This window comes from Tachyglossus aculeatus, chromosome 8, assembly GCF_015852505.1.
Source record: "Tachyglossus aculeatus isolate mTacAcu1 chromosome 8, mTacAcu1.pri, whole genome shotgun sequence".
Taxonomy (NCBI): Eukaryota; Metazoa; Chordata; class Mammalia; order Monotremata; family Tachyglossidae; genus Tachyglossus; species Tachyglossus aculeatus.
The window spans coordinates 1,663,810-1,683,419 of NC_052073.1; the positions used below are offsets into that span (position 1 = coordinate 1,663,810).

At 50.2% G+C, this 19,610-nt stretch overlaps 1 protein-coding gene across 1 annotated transcript in view; it reads right to left on the reverse strand.

Annotated features, from left to right (window-relative positions):
• The window catches only part of SPG11 (SPG11 vesicle trafficking associated, spatacsin), an 81,851-nt gene that overhangs the window by 18,520 nt on the left and 43,721 nt on the right, over positions 1-19,610 (reverse strand). Inside the window, exons 16-26 of the mRNA XM_038749938.1 lie at positions 16,496-16,699; positions 14,582-14,688; positions 11,335-11,480; positions 8,894-9,055; positions 8,303-8,369; positions 6,806-6,971; positions 6,380-6,585; positions 6,127-6,235; positions 5,427-5,586; positions 4,927-5,172; positions 894-1,097 (exon numbers count right to left, since the gene is read on the reverse strand). Coding sequence (XP_038605866.1) covers positions 894-1,097; positions 4,927-5,172; positions 5,427-5,586; positions 6,127-6,235; positions 6,380-6,585; positions 6,806-6,971; positions 8,303-8,369; positions 8,894-9,055; positions 11,335-11,480; positions 14,582-14,688; positions 16,496-16,699 — 1,777 coding nt within the window. The remainder of the gene's footprint in view (positions 1-893; positions 1,098-4,926; positions 5,173-5,426; positions 5,587-6,126; positions 6,236-6,379; positions 6,586-6,805; positions 6,972-8,302; positions 8,370-8,893; positions 9,056-11,334; positions 11,481-14,581; positions 14,689-16,495; positions 16,700-19,610) is intronic.

Consider the following 19,610-nt stretch of genomic DNA (forward strand, 5'->3'; position numbering starts at 1 on the left):
ACAGTCACACGCCCCCACCATCTCCCCCTCGTCCCCCACTCCATCCCCCCCGTATTACCTCCTTCCCTTCCCCACAGCACCTGTATATATGTTTGTACATATTTATTACTCTATTTATTTTACTTGTACATACCTAGTCTATTTATTTTATTTTGTTAATATGTTTGGTTTTGTTCTCTGTCTCCCCCTTCTAGACTGTGAGCCCACTGTCGGGTAGGGACTGTCTCTAGAAAGAAGAAGAAGAAGAAGAAGAAGAAGAAGAAGGAAGAAGAAGAAGAAGGAAGAAGAAGAAGGAGGAGGAGGAGGAGGAGGAGGAGGAGGAGGAAGAAGAAAAGAAGAAGAAGAAAAGAAGAAGAAGAAGAAGGAAGAAGGAAGAAGGAAGAAGGAGAAGGAGAAGGAGAAGAAGAAGAAGAAGAAGAAGAAGAAGGTTGGCATTTGTTAAGCACTTACTATGTGCAAAGCACTGTTCTAAGCGCTTGGGGGATACAAAGTGATCAGGTTGTCCCACGCGGGGCTCACAGTCTTAATCCCCATTTTCCAGATAAGGTAACTGAGGCTCAGAGAAGTGACTTGCCCAAGGTTACACAGCAGACATGTGGCGGAGCCAGGATTCGAACCCATGACCTCTGACTCCAAAGCCCGGGCTCTTTCCACTGAGCCACGCTGTTTCTCTAATGTTGCCAACTTGTACTTCCCAAGCGCTTAGTCCAGTGCTCTGCACACAGTAGGCGCTCAATAAATACGATTGATTGATCGATCGATCGATTGAGCCCTGCTCCTCAGGGCTCCAGAAAGCCTAGGCGCCCTCCTCTTCTCCCTCCGTCCCACCCATCCTCACCCGCCTGGCTCTGGGACCCACAAGCCGGGCCGGGGTGGGCCGGATGGTCCGTTACCTTGAGAAAGAGGCGTGCACTTTGGCTGAGGATCTGGCTCTTGCGCCTTCGTAACAGAGTCCTCCAGATGGCCGCGAGGACGTCCAGACCCCAGTCGTGGGCTTCAGCGGGCACGGCCCCAAGGGACCGCGTGGCCTCGGCGGCCGTGGCCTCGTCCGCGGACGTGACGATCCAGGCGCAGAGGCAGGGGACGGGCCCGGCGTCCTGTGGACGGCGACGGCTTCTTTTCGCGGGACGCCCACTGACCTCGGCCCGGCGGCGGGGCCCAAGGGCAGTCGGAGGATCTACGTTCTCATCCCGGTTCGGCCACGTGCCTGCTTTGGGACCGCGGACAAACCACTTCTCTAGGTCCTTCCTTTCCCCCTCCTCATCCCCCCACAGCCTTACCTCCTTCCCTTCCCCACAGCACCTGTATATATGTATATATGTTTGCATGTATTTAATACTCTATCTTATTTATATTATATTATATATATTATTACATATATTATATATAACATAATATATAATGATATATAATAATATATAATAATATAATATACAATAATAATATATATCGCATAATAATATATAATAATATATAATACACAATGCATATATTATATAAGAGTATATTACATTATATATTATATTATATAATATATAATAATGTATAATATATAATAATATATATAGCATTACATATAATACACACATAATATATAATATAATATATAATATAATACATATTACATATTATAATATATGTATATATTATTATTATAAGAATATATAATATCATATAATAATATATAATATATAGTGTATATATTATATAACATAACACATATAATATACACATCATATATAATATATTATACATATAATATAATATGTATCATCATAATATAATATATTTTATAATAATATAATATAATAATGCAATATACAATATAATTTATAATATGATTGTATGTTATATTCTATATATTGTATTTTATATAATAATATATAGTATTGCATATAATGTATGTATAATATATAATATAATATATAATGTAATATATATTATAATATATATTATTATATATATGTATATATTATTCCATCTATTTTATTTTGTTAAAATATTTTGTTTTGTTCTCTGTCTCCCCCTTCTAGACTGTGAGCCCACCGCTGTCTCTATGTTGCCAACTTGTATCATCATCATCACCATCAATCGTATTTATTGAGCGTTTACTGTGCGCAAAGCACCGTACTAAGCGCTTGGGAAGAACAAGTTGGCAACATATACAGACAGTCCCTACCCAACAGTGGGCTCACAGTCTAAAAGGGGGAGACAGAGAACAAAACCAAACATACTGACAAAATAAAATAAATAGAATAGATATGTCCAAGTAAAATAGAGTAATAAATATGTACTTCCCAAGCGCTTAGTCCAGTGCTCTGCACACGGTAAGCGCTCAACATGATTGAATGAATGAATAGGTCTCAGTTTCCTCTTCTATAAAATGGGGACTCAATACCTGATCCCTCTCCTACTTTGGCTGTGAGCCCCAGACGGGACGGGGACTGTGTCCGACCTAATTATCTCACATCTACCCCAGTGCTTCTCCCTCTCGGGGTCACACCTGGAAAGTTTCCAGTCCTCTACCATCATCATCAATCGTATTTATTGAGCGCTTACTATGTGCAGAGCACTGTCCTAAGCGCTTGGGAAGTACAAATTGGCAACATATAGAGACAGTCCCTACCCGACAGTGGGCTCACAGTCTAAAAGGGGGAGACGGAGAACAAAACCAAGCATACGAACGAAATAAAATAAATAGAATAGATATGTACAAATAAAGTAAATAAATAAATACCAGTACCGGCTATGGGAGGGAGAGTCTAGCAGAGGCCTACTCACTGCATTCCTAGATTGGGCAGCGGCCAGCGGGTGGAAGGCGATCTGCCGCAAGTCAAAACGCACCCGTGCTGGGCACGGGAGGGATTCGAGGTTCGGAGACTCGAGTTTACTGCGGGGAAGGTGGCAACGGTAAACCGCTTCCGGATTTTTTCCAATAAAACCCCGCGGATACACTGCCAGGACAATTACAGATGGAGAGCGCGGTGTTCTGCCCTAGTGTCGCTACGGGTGGGAAACGACTCGACGGCATAAGGCAAGACCCCAGCGCTTAGCACGATGCTTGGCCGACAAATACCATCGTTATTGTTCATCATCATCAATCATATTTATTGAGCGCTTACTATGTGCAGAGCACTGTACTAAGCACTTGGGAAGTACAAATTGGCAACATATAGAGACGGTCCCTACCCAACAGTGGGCTCACAGACTGAAAATAAATACGATTGATTGATTGATCGGGGAGGTTACAAGGTGATCAGGCTGTCCCAAGGGGGGCTCACAGTCTTAGTCCCCATTTGACAGATGAGATAACTGTTATTATTGTTATTACTAGGGTCTCGGATGCCCCCTCCCCCAGCCGCCCCACAAAGAGGGAGGCAGTGTAGGGGGGCCCTGGGAAAATGTACCGCAGTTGTGTTGAATGGGGACACATGGAGAATGGCAACTACATATCTATTCTATTCATTTTATTTTGTTAGTATGTTTGGTTTTGTTCTCTGTCTCCCCCTTTTAGACTGTGAGCCCGCTGTTGGGTAGGGACCGTCTCTAGACGTTGCCAACTTGGACTTCCCAAGCGCTTAGTACGGTGCTCTGCACACAGTAGGCGCTCAATAAATTTGATTGATTGATTAACTACACCCCAGTCCCCTGCTGCCGGCTTAATCCTTGCTTCCAGCGCGGGCGGAGCGGGGAGTTAGGGGGGAAAAGCCGCCACGGGGAGAGACAATGTGCGGGGCGGTGGTGAGAGGGAGACAACGACCCAGCAGGAGAGAGGGTCCGGAATGATTCTGGAAGCAGATCCCTCTCTATGCACCCCTGGCCATCGCTCCTCCGCCTCAGAGGCTCTGCCTGCGGCACATTCTCTCGGATCTGTGCATATTTATTCTATTTATTTTGTTAATATGTTTTGTTCTGTGTCCCCCTTCTAGACTGTGAGCCCACTGTTGGGGGAGGGACCGTCTCTACATCAAGAGCTTAGTCCAGTGCTCTGCACACAGTAAGCGCTCAATAAAGACGACTGAATAATGAATGAATCGCCCTTTCGTCCTGGCTCTCTCCTCAGTTGCCCGGCACCCAGTGGGCCTGTGGCATGGCGGACTGCCCTGCACTGAGAAGCTTTCCCACCTGCTCTGCCTCCAACCAGCGCTGACCTGGGCAGTGGCGGCAACACCCCTTCAACAACAGAGGGCCACCATTTCCTCAAAAATCTCCAGTGGCTACCAATCAATCTGCGCATCAGGCACAAACTCCTCACCCTGGGCTTCAAGGCTGTCCATCCCCTCGCCCCCTCCTACCTCACCTCCCTTCTGTCCTTCTCCAGCCCAGCCCGCACCCTCCGCTCCTCCGCCGCTAATCTCCTCACCGTACCTCGTTCTCGCCTGTCCCGCCATCGACCCCCGGCCCACGTCCTCCCCTGGGCCTGGAATGCCCTCCCTCTGCCCCTCCGCCAAGCTAGCTCTCTTCCTCCCTTCAAGACCCTACTGAGAGCTCACCTCCCCCAGGAGGCCTTCCCACACTGAGCCCCTTCCTTCCTCTCCCCCTCGTCCCCCTCTCCATCCCCCCATCTTACCTCCTTCCCTTCCCCACAGCACCTGTATATATGCATATATGTTTGTACATATTTATTACTCTATTTTACTTGTACATATCTATTCTATTTATTTTGTTAGTATGTTTTGGTTTTGTTCTCTGTCTCCCCCTTTTTAGACTGTGAGCCCACTGTTGGGTAGGGACTGTCTCTATACGTTGCCAACTTGTACTTCCCAAGCGCTTAGTACAGTGCTCTGCACCCAGTAAGCGCTCAATAAATACGATTGATTGATTGATTGATTTCCCTTGGGGGCATTGGGCCCAAAGGGGCTGCCAGGGAGAAAGTGACTTTTGAAGGAGGCCCACGCCGACCCCCGCTTCTCATTCGCTACTCACCTGGAAGCACGCAGCCAGGACACTCAGGGCAGGCGCCTGCAGCCTCACCGCCTCGGCCAGGAGCCCTCGCCAGGCCCCGGGCTCCTCCGGACACCGCAGCAGGGCCTGAAAGGCATCGGCGGCCCGCTCTCCGCCGCTCGGGTCCTCCGGACCCACCGGGTCTCCGGACAGCGGGGCCAGGCTTTCCAGGGCCAGCTGCAGGTGTTCCTGGAGGACGGGGCTGAAATTCCCCAGGAGCGGCATCACCTGCAGGCCACACGGGAACAGAGGGGCAGAGCACCGATCAGTTGAGAGAAACAGAAGACTGAAATTCCACCCTAGGACAGGTGTGAAAACTACCAACCAGTCCATTCTGGCCAGGTTGTTTCTGAGCGAGAAACGTCAGCCCAAGGTGGCTTTGGTTCGGGCAGGGGCCTCCTGGGCCCCCTCCGGAAGAGCGCGGACTCATCCCCGGGCCCCTCTCTCCCGTCTGGTTTTGAAGCGAGAGCGGAGCGGCCCACCTCCTCCAGACGGAAGCCGTGGAGCTGGCTGTGAACGATGAACCGCAGCCAGTCGTCTGTCTGGGCGCAGGCCCTGAGGTAGGAGGGGCTGGGCCTCACACCGTGGAGCTTGCAGAACTGCACAGCGAGGGCCCACCGACGGCTGGAGTCGCTGGACGTCCTGAGATTCCAGGAGAAGAATACGCTTTTAAAACACCGCCCCAGGGCAACGAGGGGATGCCTTCAACCCTTTCCTTTACTGGGAGGGATAGCGGGGGTGACGGCTGAGCCCAACCCAATCTGGCCCCAGAGAGAGCCCCCGGAGCATCACGTCTGGCTCTCAGCTCTGGTTCTAGCTGCCCCACCGATGATGACCGCTCCATTTGGAGAAAGGGGTGGGGACCTGCCGCCCAAGGTGAAAGCCCGGGCCCCTGTCGGTTAAGATCCAGCCATTCAGAGGGGATGGGGGAGGATGCTGCCGCCCAAGAAGGCTCAATTGGTTCGACCTTTCTGGGCTCCTGACTGCAGCTGCTGTGGCTACAAGTGAGCTGTGGGGTGCCCTGAACAGGCAGGCTGTTGATGGGAACCCCCCGTCCTCCCCAGCACCATGAAATCCTGCCCCTTTAGCAACGTCCACGATGGGGAAGCCGGGGAAGAGCGGACCCAGGCCAGCGCTGACGCTCCGTGAACGAGGCCCCTGCAGCCTCCGCGTCCCACCCACCTACGGATCTCCTGCTGCTGAATGCCGTCCCAGATGCCGTCCTCCAACAGAGCCAGCAATTCTTCCGCGGCGGCCGGGTCACCGTCGGCCAGCTTGGCCAGCTTTGCAGCTGTGACAGAGTCAGACAAGGGCGTCTGTCCCTCAGGAGCGGCGGGATGGGCGGGGGTCCGGGGAGCAGGTAGGGGCCAGAGGCGTCGGGCCCGTTCGCCATCCCCGGCGAGCCGCCGGGAGGCAGAGGCGGATGGTGACCTACCTAGGGATTCCCTGAGGGCGCCGGGCCGGGCCTCTTCGTGCCGGCACCTGCGGTTCAGGATGGTATTGGCCACTTTCAGGTCAACCCGCAGTTTCCTGCTGTCGAGGCCCAGCAGCTCCAGGAAGCACACGCAGGCAGCCCCGACAGAAGCGACGTGGAAGGAGGCGAGCCCGAGCGTGTAGGCCTCGTGTCCCGCCTGCTGGATCCTGGAACGGAGGGAAGTCAAAACCCAGTGGCCCAACCCGAGCCCTCAAGTTGCTGCCCTGTTACTAGGCAAACTGCCCTTCCGATTGGTCTGAGTGCAGAATGACCAGATGGCCGGGAGTCCTCGGGACCCCTCAGGGCCGAGCTATTTCCGAGCCCACCCTTCCCGGAGCGCCTGATTTCCCCCCCCCCGCACCCCGCCGCCTTTTGCCGAGAGCTCACAGCTGCTTCGGGGACTTGCTCTTGGCTAGGTCCTGGACCAGCAGGGAACCGAAGGCAAAGGACGGGCGTCCGTGGCGCAGGTAGTAGGCAAAATCCAGCCTCTCGCTCAGGGCGTACTTGCTTACCAGGTCCGGGCTGGAGAAGTGAGGCAGCTGGCTCGCGCTGTCTGGGGGGCCGGGGGCCGCAAAGCGAAAGCCTGAACGGAAGAATCCGCCCCTCCACAGCCCCCCGACAATAGGGCCCCAGCCCAGAGCCTCTGAAGGCGCCGGTCTCACAACAGCAACCAAGTTTTATACTGTTTTTCCACTCATGAGACTCCCAAGTGAGCCCACTTTTTCTAGACTGTGAGCCCACTGTTGAGTAGGGACCGTCTCTATATGTTGCCACCTCGGACTTCCCAAGCGCTTAGTCCAGTGCTCTGCGCACAGTAAGCGCTCAATAAATACGGCTGAATGAATGAAAGTGCCCAGGGACACCCGGCTGAGGCATGGTTATTATTATTATTATCAATAATAATGATATTTGTTAAGCACTTACTACTAAGCACTGGGGTGGATACAAGCAAATCGAGTTGGACCCAGTCCCTGTCCCATGTGATCCCCGTTTTACAGACGAGGCCCGGAGAAGTTCAGTGACTTGTCCAAGACCACACAGCACACACGTGGTGGAGCCTGGATTAGAACCCACGACCTTCGGACTCCGAGGCCTGTGCTCTAGACACCATTCCATGCTGCTCCTCACCCTGAATCAATCAATCGTATTTATTGGGCGCTTACTGGGTGCAGAGCACTGTACTAAGCGCTTGGGAAGTCCAAGTTGGCAACATATAGAGCCGGTCCCTCCCCAACAGTGGGCTCACAGTCTGAAGAGGGGTGAATCTGGACGGTTTTGTGCCCGGGACCTCGGCTAAGACCTGAACCTCTTGACCCCTCTTGGAGTCCTCCATGAGGAGGAGGAGGAGCCAAAGTGACCACCCTTTTCCTGTTGTGGTGACAGAGACCACCGAGACCCTCCCCTCCTTTCAGCAAACGCTTTCCCTGCAAAGTGCCCGCGGTGCTAAAAAAAGCGCAATTGAAAGCGCATCACCCATCAGGCTCTAAGGAGGCTGCGGTGTATGTTTCCCATCAGTCACACCGGGCGCCGACACTGTACTGAGTATGTGGGCGAGTGCAGTCGAATTAGTCGACATGATCCTTGCCCACGAGGAGCTAACAGTCTAACGGGGGCAGTGGCCCCAACCTAACCATTTTGGCACCAGAAAGGACCGCTTCGGCCTACTTTTAAGACAGAGGACCTGCCAATGCCCAGGACTCGGGAAGGGACGGACCCGGATTCCGGTGGGGCCACACACGGGTTAAAGGAGCCAAACTGGAGCCCGCAATTCCAGGGATGCGCGTGGCCGGCACGGCCTCACTCCCGCCCCAACCTCTCCTGCTGCTGCCCGGTGGCTCCCTATTCACCCCGGGAAGTTCACTAAGCGCTGACGTGGGGACCAACCTCCGATGGCCAGGGTGTTTGTGGGCTGCCAGCCAAACAGTCTGGCTGGGTCAAAGGGCAACAGAGCCTGGAGAGAGATGGAGGGAAGGAGGGAGAGAGGGGGAGAGAGAGCCAGTGAGGTGGGGGGGGAAGAGAGAGAGTGACTGAGTGTCAGTTCATGGTCAGAGAAAACACGCCAGCCGATCTGAAAACTACCAGCATCAGCCCAACTCTTCAATCTGAGTCATTTTCCACTCCTCCCTGTGCACTGCAGCCCCACTTCCCAGCCCACCGCGCACCTTCTTTGTGTCTTGGGACTTCGCGCTCCTTCTCCCCGCAAACCCACCCCAGAAAAGAGCATCCGACTGGCTTCGGTGCTTAGGGCCGCCCAGACCCAGCTCCTCCTTGCTCAAACCAGCAGGCAATCATCATCATCAATAATCGTATTTATTGAGCGCTTACTGTGTGCACAGCACTGTACTAAGCGCTTGGGAAGTCCAAGTTGGCAACATATGGAGACAGTCCCTACCCAACAGTGGGCTCACAGTCTAAAAGGGGGAGATCTAAAAGGGGCAATGCCACCGTGGGGCGTGGACCCACGGGCTGGCTCACCTGCAGAAGGTGGTAGAGGGTGACGTCGTGCGGTGGGCACCCGTGGGCAGGGGGCTGTGGGAAAAGAGCCGCCCGGAGCTTAGGGTAAGGAGCTAAGGCCATTTTCAGCAGCTGGGGATCCACCTTCTTCCAACAGCTCTCACGCTCTTCCCTCTGGATCACCTCAGGGGAAAGGCACCCATCAATCAATCAATCGATCAATCGTATTTATGGAGCGCTTACTGTGTGCAGAGCACTGACTGTCAGCCCGCTGTTGGGTAGGGACTGTCTCTAGATGTTGCCAATTTGTACTTCCCAAGCGCTTAGTCCAGTGCTCTGCACACAGTAAGCGCTCAATAAATACGATTGATGATGATGATGATGATGTATTAAGCGCTTGGGAGGTACAAGTCGGCAACACATAGAGACAGTCCCTACCCAACAGCGGGCTCACAGTCTAGAAGGGGGAGACAGAGAACAAAACCAAACATACTAACAAAATAAAATAAATAGAATAGATATGTACAAGATAAATAGAGTAATAAATATATACAAACATATATACATATATACAGCAGAACATGAGAAGTTTTCAGTCTACTTTTCAGCCCCCCACCCTCCCCCAAATTCCCAGACCAAGCATACGCTGTGACTGTGACAAGCATAGACTGTGAGCCCGTTGTTGGGTAGGGACCGTCTCTATATGTTGCCAACTTGGACTTCCCAAGCGCTTAGTGCAGTGCTCTGCACACAGTAAGCGCTCAATAAATACGATTGAATGAATGAATGAATGAAGTGCTTACATTTTTTTTTAAAAGGAGCTGGAGTACAGGGCCCTGCACACAGTAAGCACTCAATAAATACGACAATGAATGAATGTGCCACGCAGCTGGTCGACAGTATTCATTCAATCGTATTTATTGAGAGCTTACTGTGTGCAGAGCACTGTACTAAGCGCTTGGGAAGTACAAGTTGGCAACAGTATGTACTGAACGCCTACTGCTACTAATAATTGTAGTACTTCTTAAGTGCTTACTACTACCAGTAATAATAATAATGATGGTATTTGTTAAGCACCTATGTGTCAAACCCTGCTCTAAGTGCTGGGGTAAGTACAAACTAATTGGGTTGGACACAGTCTCTGTCCCACACGGGGCTCACAGTTGCAATCCCCATCATACAGATGAGGTAACTGAGGCCCAGAGAAGTGAAGCGACTAGCCCAAGGTCACACAGCAGACAAGTGGCAGAGGTGGGATTAGAACTCAGGTCCGTTTTGACTCCCAGGGCTGGGCTCTGTCCACTAGGCCATGCTCCTTCCACGATGCTGTGCCAAGCTCTGTGCTAAGCCCTTGGGCAGCTACAATACAGTCAGATTGGACACAGTCCCCATCCCTCAACGGGCTCACGGTGGGGGGGAGAATGGGTTTTTAATCCCAGTTTTACAGATTAGGAGACTGAGGCACAGAGAGGTTATGAAACCTGCCTAAAGTCTCTTCCTCCCTTCCCACACTGAGCCCCCTCCTTCCTCTCCCCCTCCTCCCCTTCTCCATCCCCCCCGCCTTACCTCCTTCCCCTCCCCACAGCACCTGTATATATGTATATATGTTTGTACGGATTTATTACTCTATTTATTTTATTTGTACATATTTATTTTATTTTGTTAATATGTTTTGTTTGGTTGTCTGTCCCTTCTGGACTGTGAGCCCACTGTTGGGGAGGGACCGTCTCTCTGTGTTGCCAACTTGGACTTCCCAAGCGCTTAGTCCAGTGCTCTGCACACAGTAAGCGCTCAGTAAATACGATTGAATGAATGAATGAGTGTGGCGGAGCCAGGATTAGAACCCAGGTCCTCTGGCCTGTGCTCTTTTCTCGCGGCCATTTTCAGCATGTGAAATTGGGTCAGCGTTGCCCGGACTTTGTGGTCTGATCTCTGAAGATGTAGTTGTGGGGAAGGGAGGTAGGGAGACTCCCCCCACCTTACCTCCATCCCCTCCCCACAGCACCTGTATACATGGATATATGTTTGTATGGATTTATTACTCTATTTATTTTATTTGTACATATTTATTCTATTTATTTTATTTTGTTAATATGTTTTGTTTGTTGTCTGTCTCCCCCCGCCTTACCTCCTTCCCCTCCCCACAGCACCTGTATATATGGATATATGTTTGTACGGATTTATTACTCTATTTATTTTATTTGTACATATTTATTCTATTTATTTTATTTTGTTAACACGTTTTGTCTGGTTGTCTGCCTCCCCCCTTCTAGACTGTGTGCCCGCTGTTGGGTAGGGACTGTCTCTATTTGTTGCCAACTTGGACTTCCCAAGCGCTTAGTCCAGTGCTCTGCCCACAGTAAGCGCTCCATAAATACGACTGAATGAAGGAAGACTCATTTTCCCCTCCCTAGGCTCCCGCCCACGCCCAGCGGGGCAGGGGTCCCCATGGCGCCCGGTACCTGGGTGAGCCCGCCTGGCGCAAACATGGTGGTGGCGAGGGCCAGGAGGCTGCGTCCTTCCAGAAGCAGGCTGCTCACGCTGGCCTGATTACTGGGAATCAGGATCTGAGCGTTGGCCAGGCTGGCTTGGAAAATCCGCTTCGGATCTGGAAAGAAGGCAGGGACTTCCGATGATCAATCAATCAATCAAACAATCGTATTTATTGAGTGCTTCCTGTGTGCAGAGCACTGTACTAAGCACTTGGGAAGTACAAGTTGGCAACATATAGAGACAGTCCCTACCCAACAGTGGGCTCTGATGATGATGATGATATTTATTAAGCGCTTACTATGTGCACTGCGCTGTTCTAAGTGCTGGGGAGGTTACAAGGTGATCAGGTTGTCCCCCCGGGGGGCTCACGGTCTTCATCCCCATTTTCCAGATGAAGGAACTGAGGCCCACAGAAGTGAAGTGACTGGCCCAAAGTCACCAAGCTGACAATTGGCGGAGCCGGGATTTGAACCCATGACCTCTGACTCCAAAGCCCAGGCTCTTTCCACTGAGCCACGCTGCTTCTCTAGACTTCACTAGAGGAGTGCGGCCTAGTGGGAAGGGCCTGGGCATCCAGAGCACTTGGGTTCTCATCCCAGCTCACCACTTGCCTGCCAGATGACCTTGGACAAGTCACTATGCTTCTTGGTACCTCAGTTTCCCTGGCATAAAAGGGGGATTCACTATCTAGTCTCCCTCCTGTAGACTGTGAGCCTCATAATAAATAATAATGGCACTTATTAAGCGCTTACTATGTGCAAAGCACTGTTCTAAGCGCTGGGGAGGTTACAAGGCGATCAGGTTGTCCCAAGGGGCTCACAGTCTAAATCCCCATTTTCCAGACGAGGGAACTGAGGCCCAGAGAAGTGAAGTGACTGGCCCAAAGTCACCCAGCTGACAATTGGCGGAGCCGGGATCTGAACCCATGACCTCTGACTCCAAAGCCCCGGCTCTTTCCACTGAGCCACGCTGCTTCTCTAGACTTCACTAGAGGAGTGCGGCCTAGTGGGAAGGGCCTGGGCATCCAGAGCACTTGGGTTCTCATCCCAGCTCACCACTTGCCTGCCAGATGACCTTGGGCAAGTCACTTTGCTTCTTGATACCTCAGTTTCCCTGGCATAAAAGGGGGATTCAATATCTAGTCTCCCTCCTGTAGACTGTGAGCCTCATAATAAATAATAACGGCACTTATTAAGCGCTTACTATGTGCAAAGCACTGTTCTAAGCGCTGGGGAGGTTACAAGGCGATCAGGTTGTCCCAAGGGGCTCACAGTCTAAATCCCCATTTTCCAGATGAGGGAACTGAGGCCCAGAGAAGTGAAGTGACTGGCCCAAAGTCACACAGCTGACAATTGGCGGAGCCGGGATTTGAACCCATGACCTCTGACTCCAAAGCCCCGGCTCTTTCCACTGAGCCACGCTGCTTCTCTAGACTTCACTAGGGGAGTGCGGCCTAGTGGGAAGGGCCTGGGCGTCCAGAGCACTTGGGTTCTCATCCCAGCTCACCACTTGCCTGCCAGGTGACCTTGGGCAAGTCACTTTGCTTCTTGGTACCTCAGTTTCCCTGGCATAAAAGGGGGATTCACTATCTAGTCTCCCTCCTGTAGACTGTGAGGCTCATAATAAATAATAATGGTATTTATTAAGCGCTTACTATGTGCAAAGCACTGTTCTAAGCGCTGGGGAGGTTACAAGGTGATCAGGTTGTCCCACGGGGGGCTCAGTCTTAATCCCCATTTTCCAGATGAGGTAACTGAGGCACAGAGAAGTGAAGTGACTGGCCCAGAGCCACACAGCTGACAAGTGGCGGAGCCAGGATTTGAACCCATGACCTCTGACTTCAAAGCCCGGGCTCTTTCCATTGAGCCACGCTGCTTCTCCAACGTGGAGAAGGAACGTGGACACAGGAACTATGTCCCACCTGATTACCTTCTATTCAATCGCCCCTTGTCAGCTGTGTGACTTTGGGCAAGCTGTGTGCTTAGTACAGCAGCTGGCACATAGTAAGTGCTTAACAAATACCATAAAGAAGACGACGAAGTAAACGCTTTACCCAATATCACAAGTATTATTATTATTGCTATAATAATGATAATGATGGTATTTGTTAAGCGCTTACTATGTGCAAAGCACTGTTCTAAGCGCTGGGGGGGGGATACAAGGTGATGAGGTTGTCCCATGTGGGACTCACAGTCTTAATCCCCATTTTACAGATGAGGGAACTGAGGCTCAGAGAAGTTAAGTGACTTGCCCAAGGTCACACAGCAGACATGTGACGGAGCCGGGATGGGATTCGAACCCATGACCTCAGACTCCAAAGCCTGGGCTCTTTCCACTGAGCCACGCTGTTTCCCTATTACTATTATTTATTTATTACTTATTTATTTATTTTACTAGTACACACCTATTGTATTTATTTTATTTTGTTCATATGTTTGGTTTTGTTCTGTCTCCCCCTTTTAGACTGTGAGCCCACTGTTGGGTAGGGACCGTCTCTATATGTTGCCAACTTGTACTTCCCAAGCGCTTAGTACAGTGCTCTGCACACAGTAAGCGCTCAATAGATACGATAGATGATTATTTATTTATTAATTTATTTTACTAGTACACACCTATTGTATTTATTTTATTTTGTTAATATGTTTGGTTTTGTCCTCTGTCTCCCCCTTCTAGACTGTGAGCCCACAGTTGGGTAGGGACCGTCTCTCTACGTTGCCAACTTGGACTTCCCAAGCGCTTAGTCCAGTGCTCTGCACACAGGAAGTGCTCAATAAATACGACTGACTGATTACCATCATCATTCCTCTTATTGCTATGACACCAGAAATCCGGGGTCGCTTTCCGAGGACGAGACAAAAAGCAAACTCCCGTTTTGGGGGGCGGTCTGGGCTAGACTGTGAGCCCACTCTCTATATGTTGCCAACTTGGACTTCCCAAGCGTTTAGTCCAGTGCTCTGCACCCAGGAAGCGCTCAATAAATACGATTGAATGAATGAATGAATGAGCGAGGGGCTGTCTGTGGACTCGGAGCCGGCCGTGGGCACGCTGCTCATACGCAGATCTGGATTCAGGTGCCAAGGGGCAACCGACCCAAGCGGGCCCTCCATCACAGCCGGGGCCGACAGGGCGACAGTCTTCCCATCAATTCCACTTCGTCCCCCCCAATAAATGCCATTATTATTATTATTATTAATTCCTGACCAGATTCCTCCTTACCTGCTGGACTCGCGGAGACCTGGCGGCAGCGGACTAAGAACTCAAACCACGGATGGGCTTCGTGAAGGTCCTTGTTCTCCAGGACGGGACAGTTCTCGGGGCAGAGACTGAAAATGCGACCCACAGGCAGTCGGCCAGTTAACGATCAATCGATCAATCAATCGGATTTATTGAGCGCTTACTGTGTGCAGAGCACTGGACTAAGCGCTTGGGAAGTACAAGTTGGGAAGTACAAGTTCTATTTATTTATTTATTTATTTTACTGGTACATATCTATTCTATTTATTTTATTAGTATGTTTGGTTTTGTTCTCTGTCTCCCCCTTTTAGACTGTGAGCCCACTGCTGGGTAGGAACTGTCTCTAGATGTTGCCAATTTGTACTTCCCAAGCGCTTAGTACGGTGCTCACGATTGATGATGATGATGATGATGGAGTTGGCAACGTATAGAGACAGTCCCTACCCAACAGTGGGCTCACAGTCTAAAAGGGGGAGACAGAGAACGAAACCAAACATACTAACAAAATAAAATAAATAGAATAGATATGTACAAGTAAAATGAATAAATAAATAGAGTAATAAATAAATAAATAAATAAATAAATAAAAAATAAATGAATAAATAAATAGATAGGTGGATAATAAATGAATGAATGAATGAATGAATGAATGAATAAATAAATGAATGAATAAATTAATTAATAAATTAATAAATAGAGTGATAGTAATTAACACACTTCCAGCAGGGAAAGCCGGGGCCGCCCTGCAGCTCGGAGAGGCGGTGTTGGGTTCGGGAGACTGGCCTAGGGGAAAGAGCCCGGGCCGGGGACTCGGAGGACCTGGATTCTAGTTCCAGCTCCTCCCCTCGGCTTGTGTGAGTCCTTGGGCAAGTTGCTTCGCTTCTCTGGACCTCAGTGACCTTATCTGTAAAATGGGGTTTAAGACTGTACGCCCCATGTGGGGCAGGGACTGTGTTCAGCCTCCGCCAATGGCCAGCTGTGTGACTTTGGGCCAGTCACTTACCTTCTCTGAGCTTCTCATGCGCTTAGTACAGTGCTCTGCACACAGTAAGCGCTCAGTAAGCGCTTTTAGACTGTGAGCCCACTGTTGGGTAGGGACTGTCTCTATATGTTGCCAACTTGTACTTCCCAGGTGCTTAGTACAGAGCTCTGCACACAGTAAGCGCTCAATAAATACGATTGATTGATTGACTGACTGTACTTCCCAAGTGCTTCGTCCAGTGCTCTGCACACGGTAAGCGGTCAATAAATACGATTGAATGAATGAATGGATGGATGGATGGATGAATGGATGGATGAATGAATGAATGAATGAATGAATGAAACACCAGTTGGGCACCAGCAGGTAGGCATGGCCTTTCCCCCAAATCCTGATCCAGAACAGTCCAGGCAGACGATCTGGGAACCCCCGGAATTAGAAAGGAAAGAGAGGGGCACGGTCCCCGAGTTCAGCCTTGACGTCCAGCACTGAGGGGGCCACGGATTTGGTCTGGTCTGCCATGCTGGTATCTGTCCCAGTGCTTAGCAATCAATCAATCAATCAATCAATCATTCGTATTTATTGAGCGCTTACTGTGTGCAGAGCACTGTACTAAGCGCTTGGGAAGTACAAACTGGCAACACATAGAGACAGTGAGCCCAACAGTGGGCTCACAGTCTAAAAGGGGGAGACAGAGAACAAAACCAAACATACCAACAAAATAAAATAAATAGGATCGAAATGTACAAGTGAAATAAATAAATAAATAGAGTACACAGTAAAGCGCAAAAATGCCACCATTAGAACATGGCAACCGGGTCCTCCTGGGCTCCCACCCTGAGCCAGACGCCCGGGGGGCGGGGAGGGATGGGGGTGACGCCTTCCGTGCTTTTTGATTCAGAGCCGGTGGGACTTACGCGTGGTGGTCGAGGTAGCCGAAGAGGAGGTGCTGCATGCCATGCTCCAGGCAGTACAGGACGAAGCGGGAGTGGAAATCCAAGCCCTCCGGCGACCTGTAGTTCTGCACGGGGAGGGGGTCCTGCAGGACGCCCCCGACGCGGCTCAGCCTCGCGAGGAGGAGGTCAAAGTCGTCCAGCTCCGACGGGACGAACACGCCTCTCCTACGGGGAAGAGCTGCAGTGAGGCAGAACCGAGGCCCGTGGGTGGACAATCAATCAATCAATCAATCAATCAATGGTATTTATTGAGCGCTTCCTGTGTGCAGAGCACTGGACTAAGCGCTTGGGAAGTCCAGGTTGGCAACATATAGGGACGGTCCCTACCCAACAGTGGGCTCACAGTCTAAAAGACAAGCACGGTCTAGCGCAAGTGGAGGACTCGGGTTCCAATCCCGGCTCAGCTACGTTGGATAAGTCACTTCACTTCTCTGGGCTTCAAGCGCTTAGTACAGTGCTCTGCACACAGGAAGCGCTCAATAAATACGATTGATTGATTCAAGAGAAGCAGCGTGGCTCAGTGGGAAAGAGCCTGGGATTTGGAGCCCGAGGGCATGGGCTCAAATCCCGGCTCTGCCACTTGTCAGCTGGGTGACTTTGGGCAAGTCACTTCACTTCTCTGGGCCTCAGTTACCTCATCTGGAAAATGGGGATGACGACTGTGAGCCCCACGGGGGACAACCTGATCACCCTGCATCCCCCCAGCGCTTAGAACAGTGATTTGCACATAGTAAGCGCTTAATAAATGCCATCATTATTATTATTCAATACCTGCTCTCCTTCCCATTTAGGCTGGGAGCCTCATGCGGGCTGTAACTGATTATCTTGTATTTACTCCTGCACTTACATATATTGTTTGGCACGTAATAGGAGAAGCAGCACGGCTCAGTGGAAAGAGCCCGGGCTTTGGAGTCAGAGGTCATGGGTTCAAATCCCGGCTCCGCCACTTGTCAGCTGTGTGACTTTGGGCAAGTCACTTCACTTCTCTGGGCCTCAGTTACCTCATCTGGAAAATGGGGATGACGACTGTGAGCCCCCCGTGGGACAACCTGATCACCTTGTATCCCCCCAGCGCTTAGAACCATGCTTTGCACATAGTAAGCGCTTAATAAATGCCATCATTATTATTATTCAATACCTGCTCTCCTTCCCATTTAGGCTGGGAGCCTCATGTGCGCTGTAACTTTTAGACTGTGAGCCCACTGTTGGGCAGGGACTGTCTCTATATGTTGCCAATTTGTACTTCCCAAGCGCTTAGTACAGTGCTCTGCACACAGTAAGCGCTCAATAAATACGATTGATGATGATGTAACTGATTATCTTGTATTTGTTCCTGCATTTACATATATTGTTTGGCATGTAATAGGAGAAGCAGCACGGCTCAGTGGAAAGAGCCCAGGCTTTGGAGTCAGAGGTCATGGGTTCAAATCCCGGCTCCGCCACGTGTCAGCTGTGTGACTTTGGGCAAGTCACAACTTCTCTGGGCCTCAGTTACCTCTTCTGGAAAATGGGGATGACGACTGTGAGCCCCATGGGGGACAACCTGATCACCTTGTATCCTCCCCAGCGCTTAGAACAGTGCTTTGCACATAGTAAGCGCTTAATAAATGTCATCATTATTATTATTCAATACCTGCTCTCCTTCCCATTTAGGCTGGGAGCCCCATGTGGGCTGTAACTGATTATCTTGTATCTACTCCTGCACTTACATATATAGTTTGGCATGTAATAAGTGCTCAACATGAACCACAGTTATTATTATGATTATTATTAGAGCAGCCTGGCCCCGGGATGACCGCGTCACTCCCAGGACACCACTCCCTTCCCGCAGAAAAGAGGGATTTCAGAGAGGCGAGATCGGAAAGGAAAGGGGAGCTGGGCCAGTAGATGCCAAGGATCTCGTTATTAATAATAATAATCATGATGGCATTTATTAAGCGCTTACCATGTGCAAAGCATCATCATCATCATCATCAATCGTATTTATTGAGCGCTTACTGTGTGCAGAGCACTGTACTAAGCGCTTGGGAAGTCCAAGTTGGCAACATCTAGAGACAGTCCCTACCCAACAGTGGGCTCACAGTCTAAAAGGGGGAGACAGAGGACAAAACCACACATACTAACAAAAAAAGCACTGTTCTAAGCGCTGGGGTAGATACAAGGTCATCAAGTTGTCCCCCGTGGGGCTCACGGACTTAATCCCCATTTTCCAGATGAGGGAACTGAGGCCCAGAGAAGTGAAGTGTTATTGTTAGTAATGAGTAACCAGAGGGAAGAGCCCGGGGCCGGGAGCCAGGAGAGGCAGCTTCAAGCCCCAGCTCGGCCCCTGGCCTGCCGGGTCTCCCCAGACATCAACCAATCAATCAATCAATCAATCGTATTTACTGAGTGCTTACTCTGTGCAGAGCAGGACATGCCACTGAACCTCTCTGGGCCTTCCTTGGTTTCTATATTTGCGAAATGGGGTTAGAAGAGTCCTGTCCTCCCAGACTGTGAGTACTATGTGGGACAGGGACTGTGTCCCACTGGATTATTGCATCTACCCCAGCACTGAGTCCCATATATATATATATATAAATATATATATACTTGTACAGATTTTTTATTCTATTTATTTTACTTGTACATATTTACTACCCTATTTATTTTGCTAATGATGTGCATTTATGTTGCCAACTTGTGCTTCCCAAGCGCTTGGTACAGTGCTCTGCACACAGTAAGCGCTCAATAAATACGACTGAATGAATAAACGAATTTAGCTTTAATTCTGTCTATTCTGACGACTTGACATCTGTCCACATGTTCTGTTGTCCGTCTCCCCCTTCTAGACCGTGAGCCCGTTGTTGGGTAGGGACCGTCTCCATATGTTGCCAACTTGTACAGTGCTTTGCCCACAGTAAGCGCTCAACAAATATGAATGAATGAACATGGGACAGGGACTACGTTCAGCCGGATTTGCTTGTATCCACCCCAGCGCTTAGTCAAGTGCTGGGCACATAGTAAGTGCCTGACAAATGCCACGATTACTTCCCCATCACCTGTTTTGTCCGTCCGTCCGCTTTCTTTTTCTAAAGAG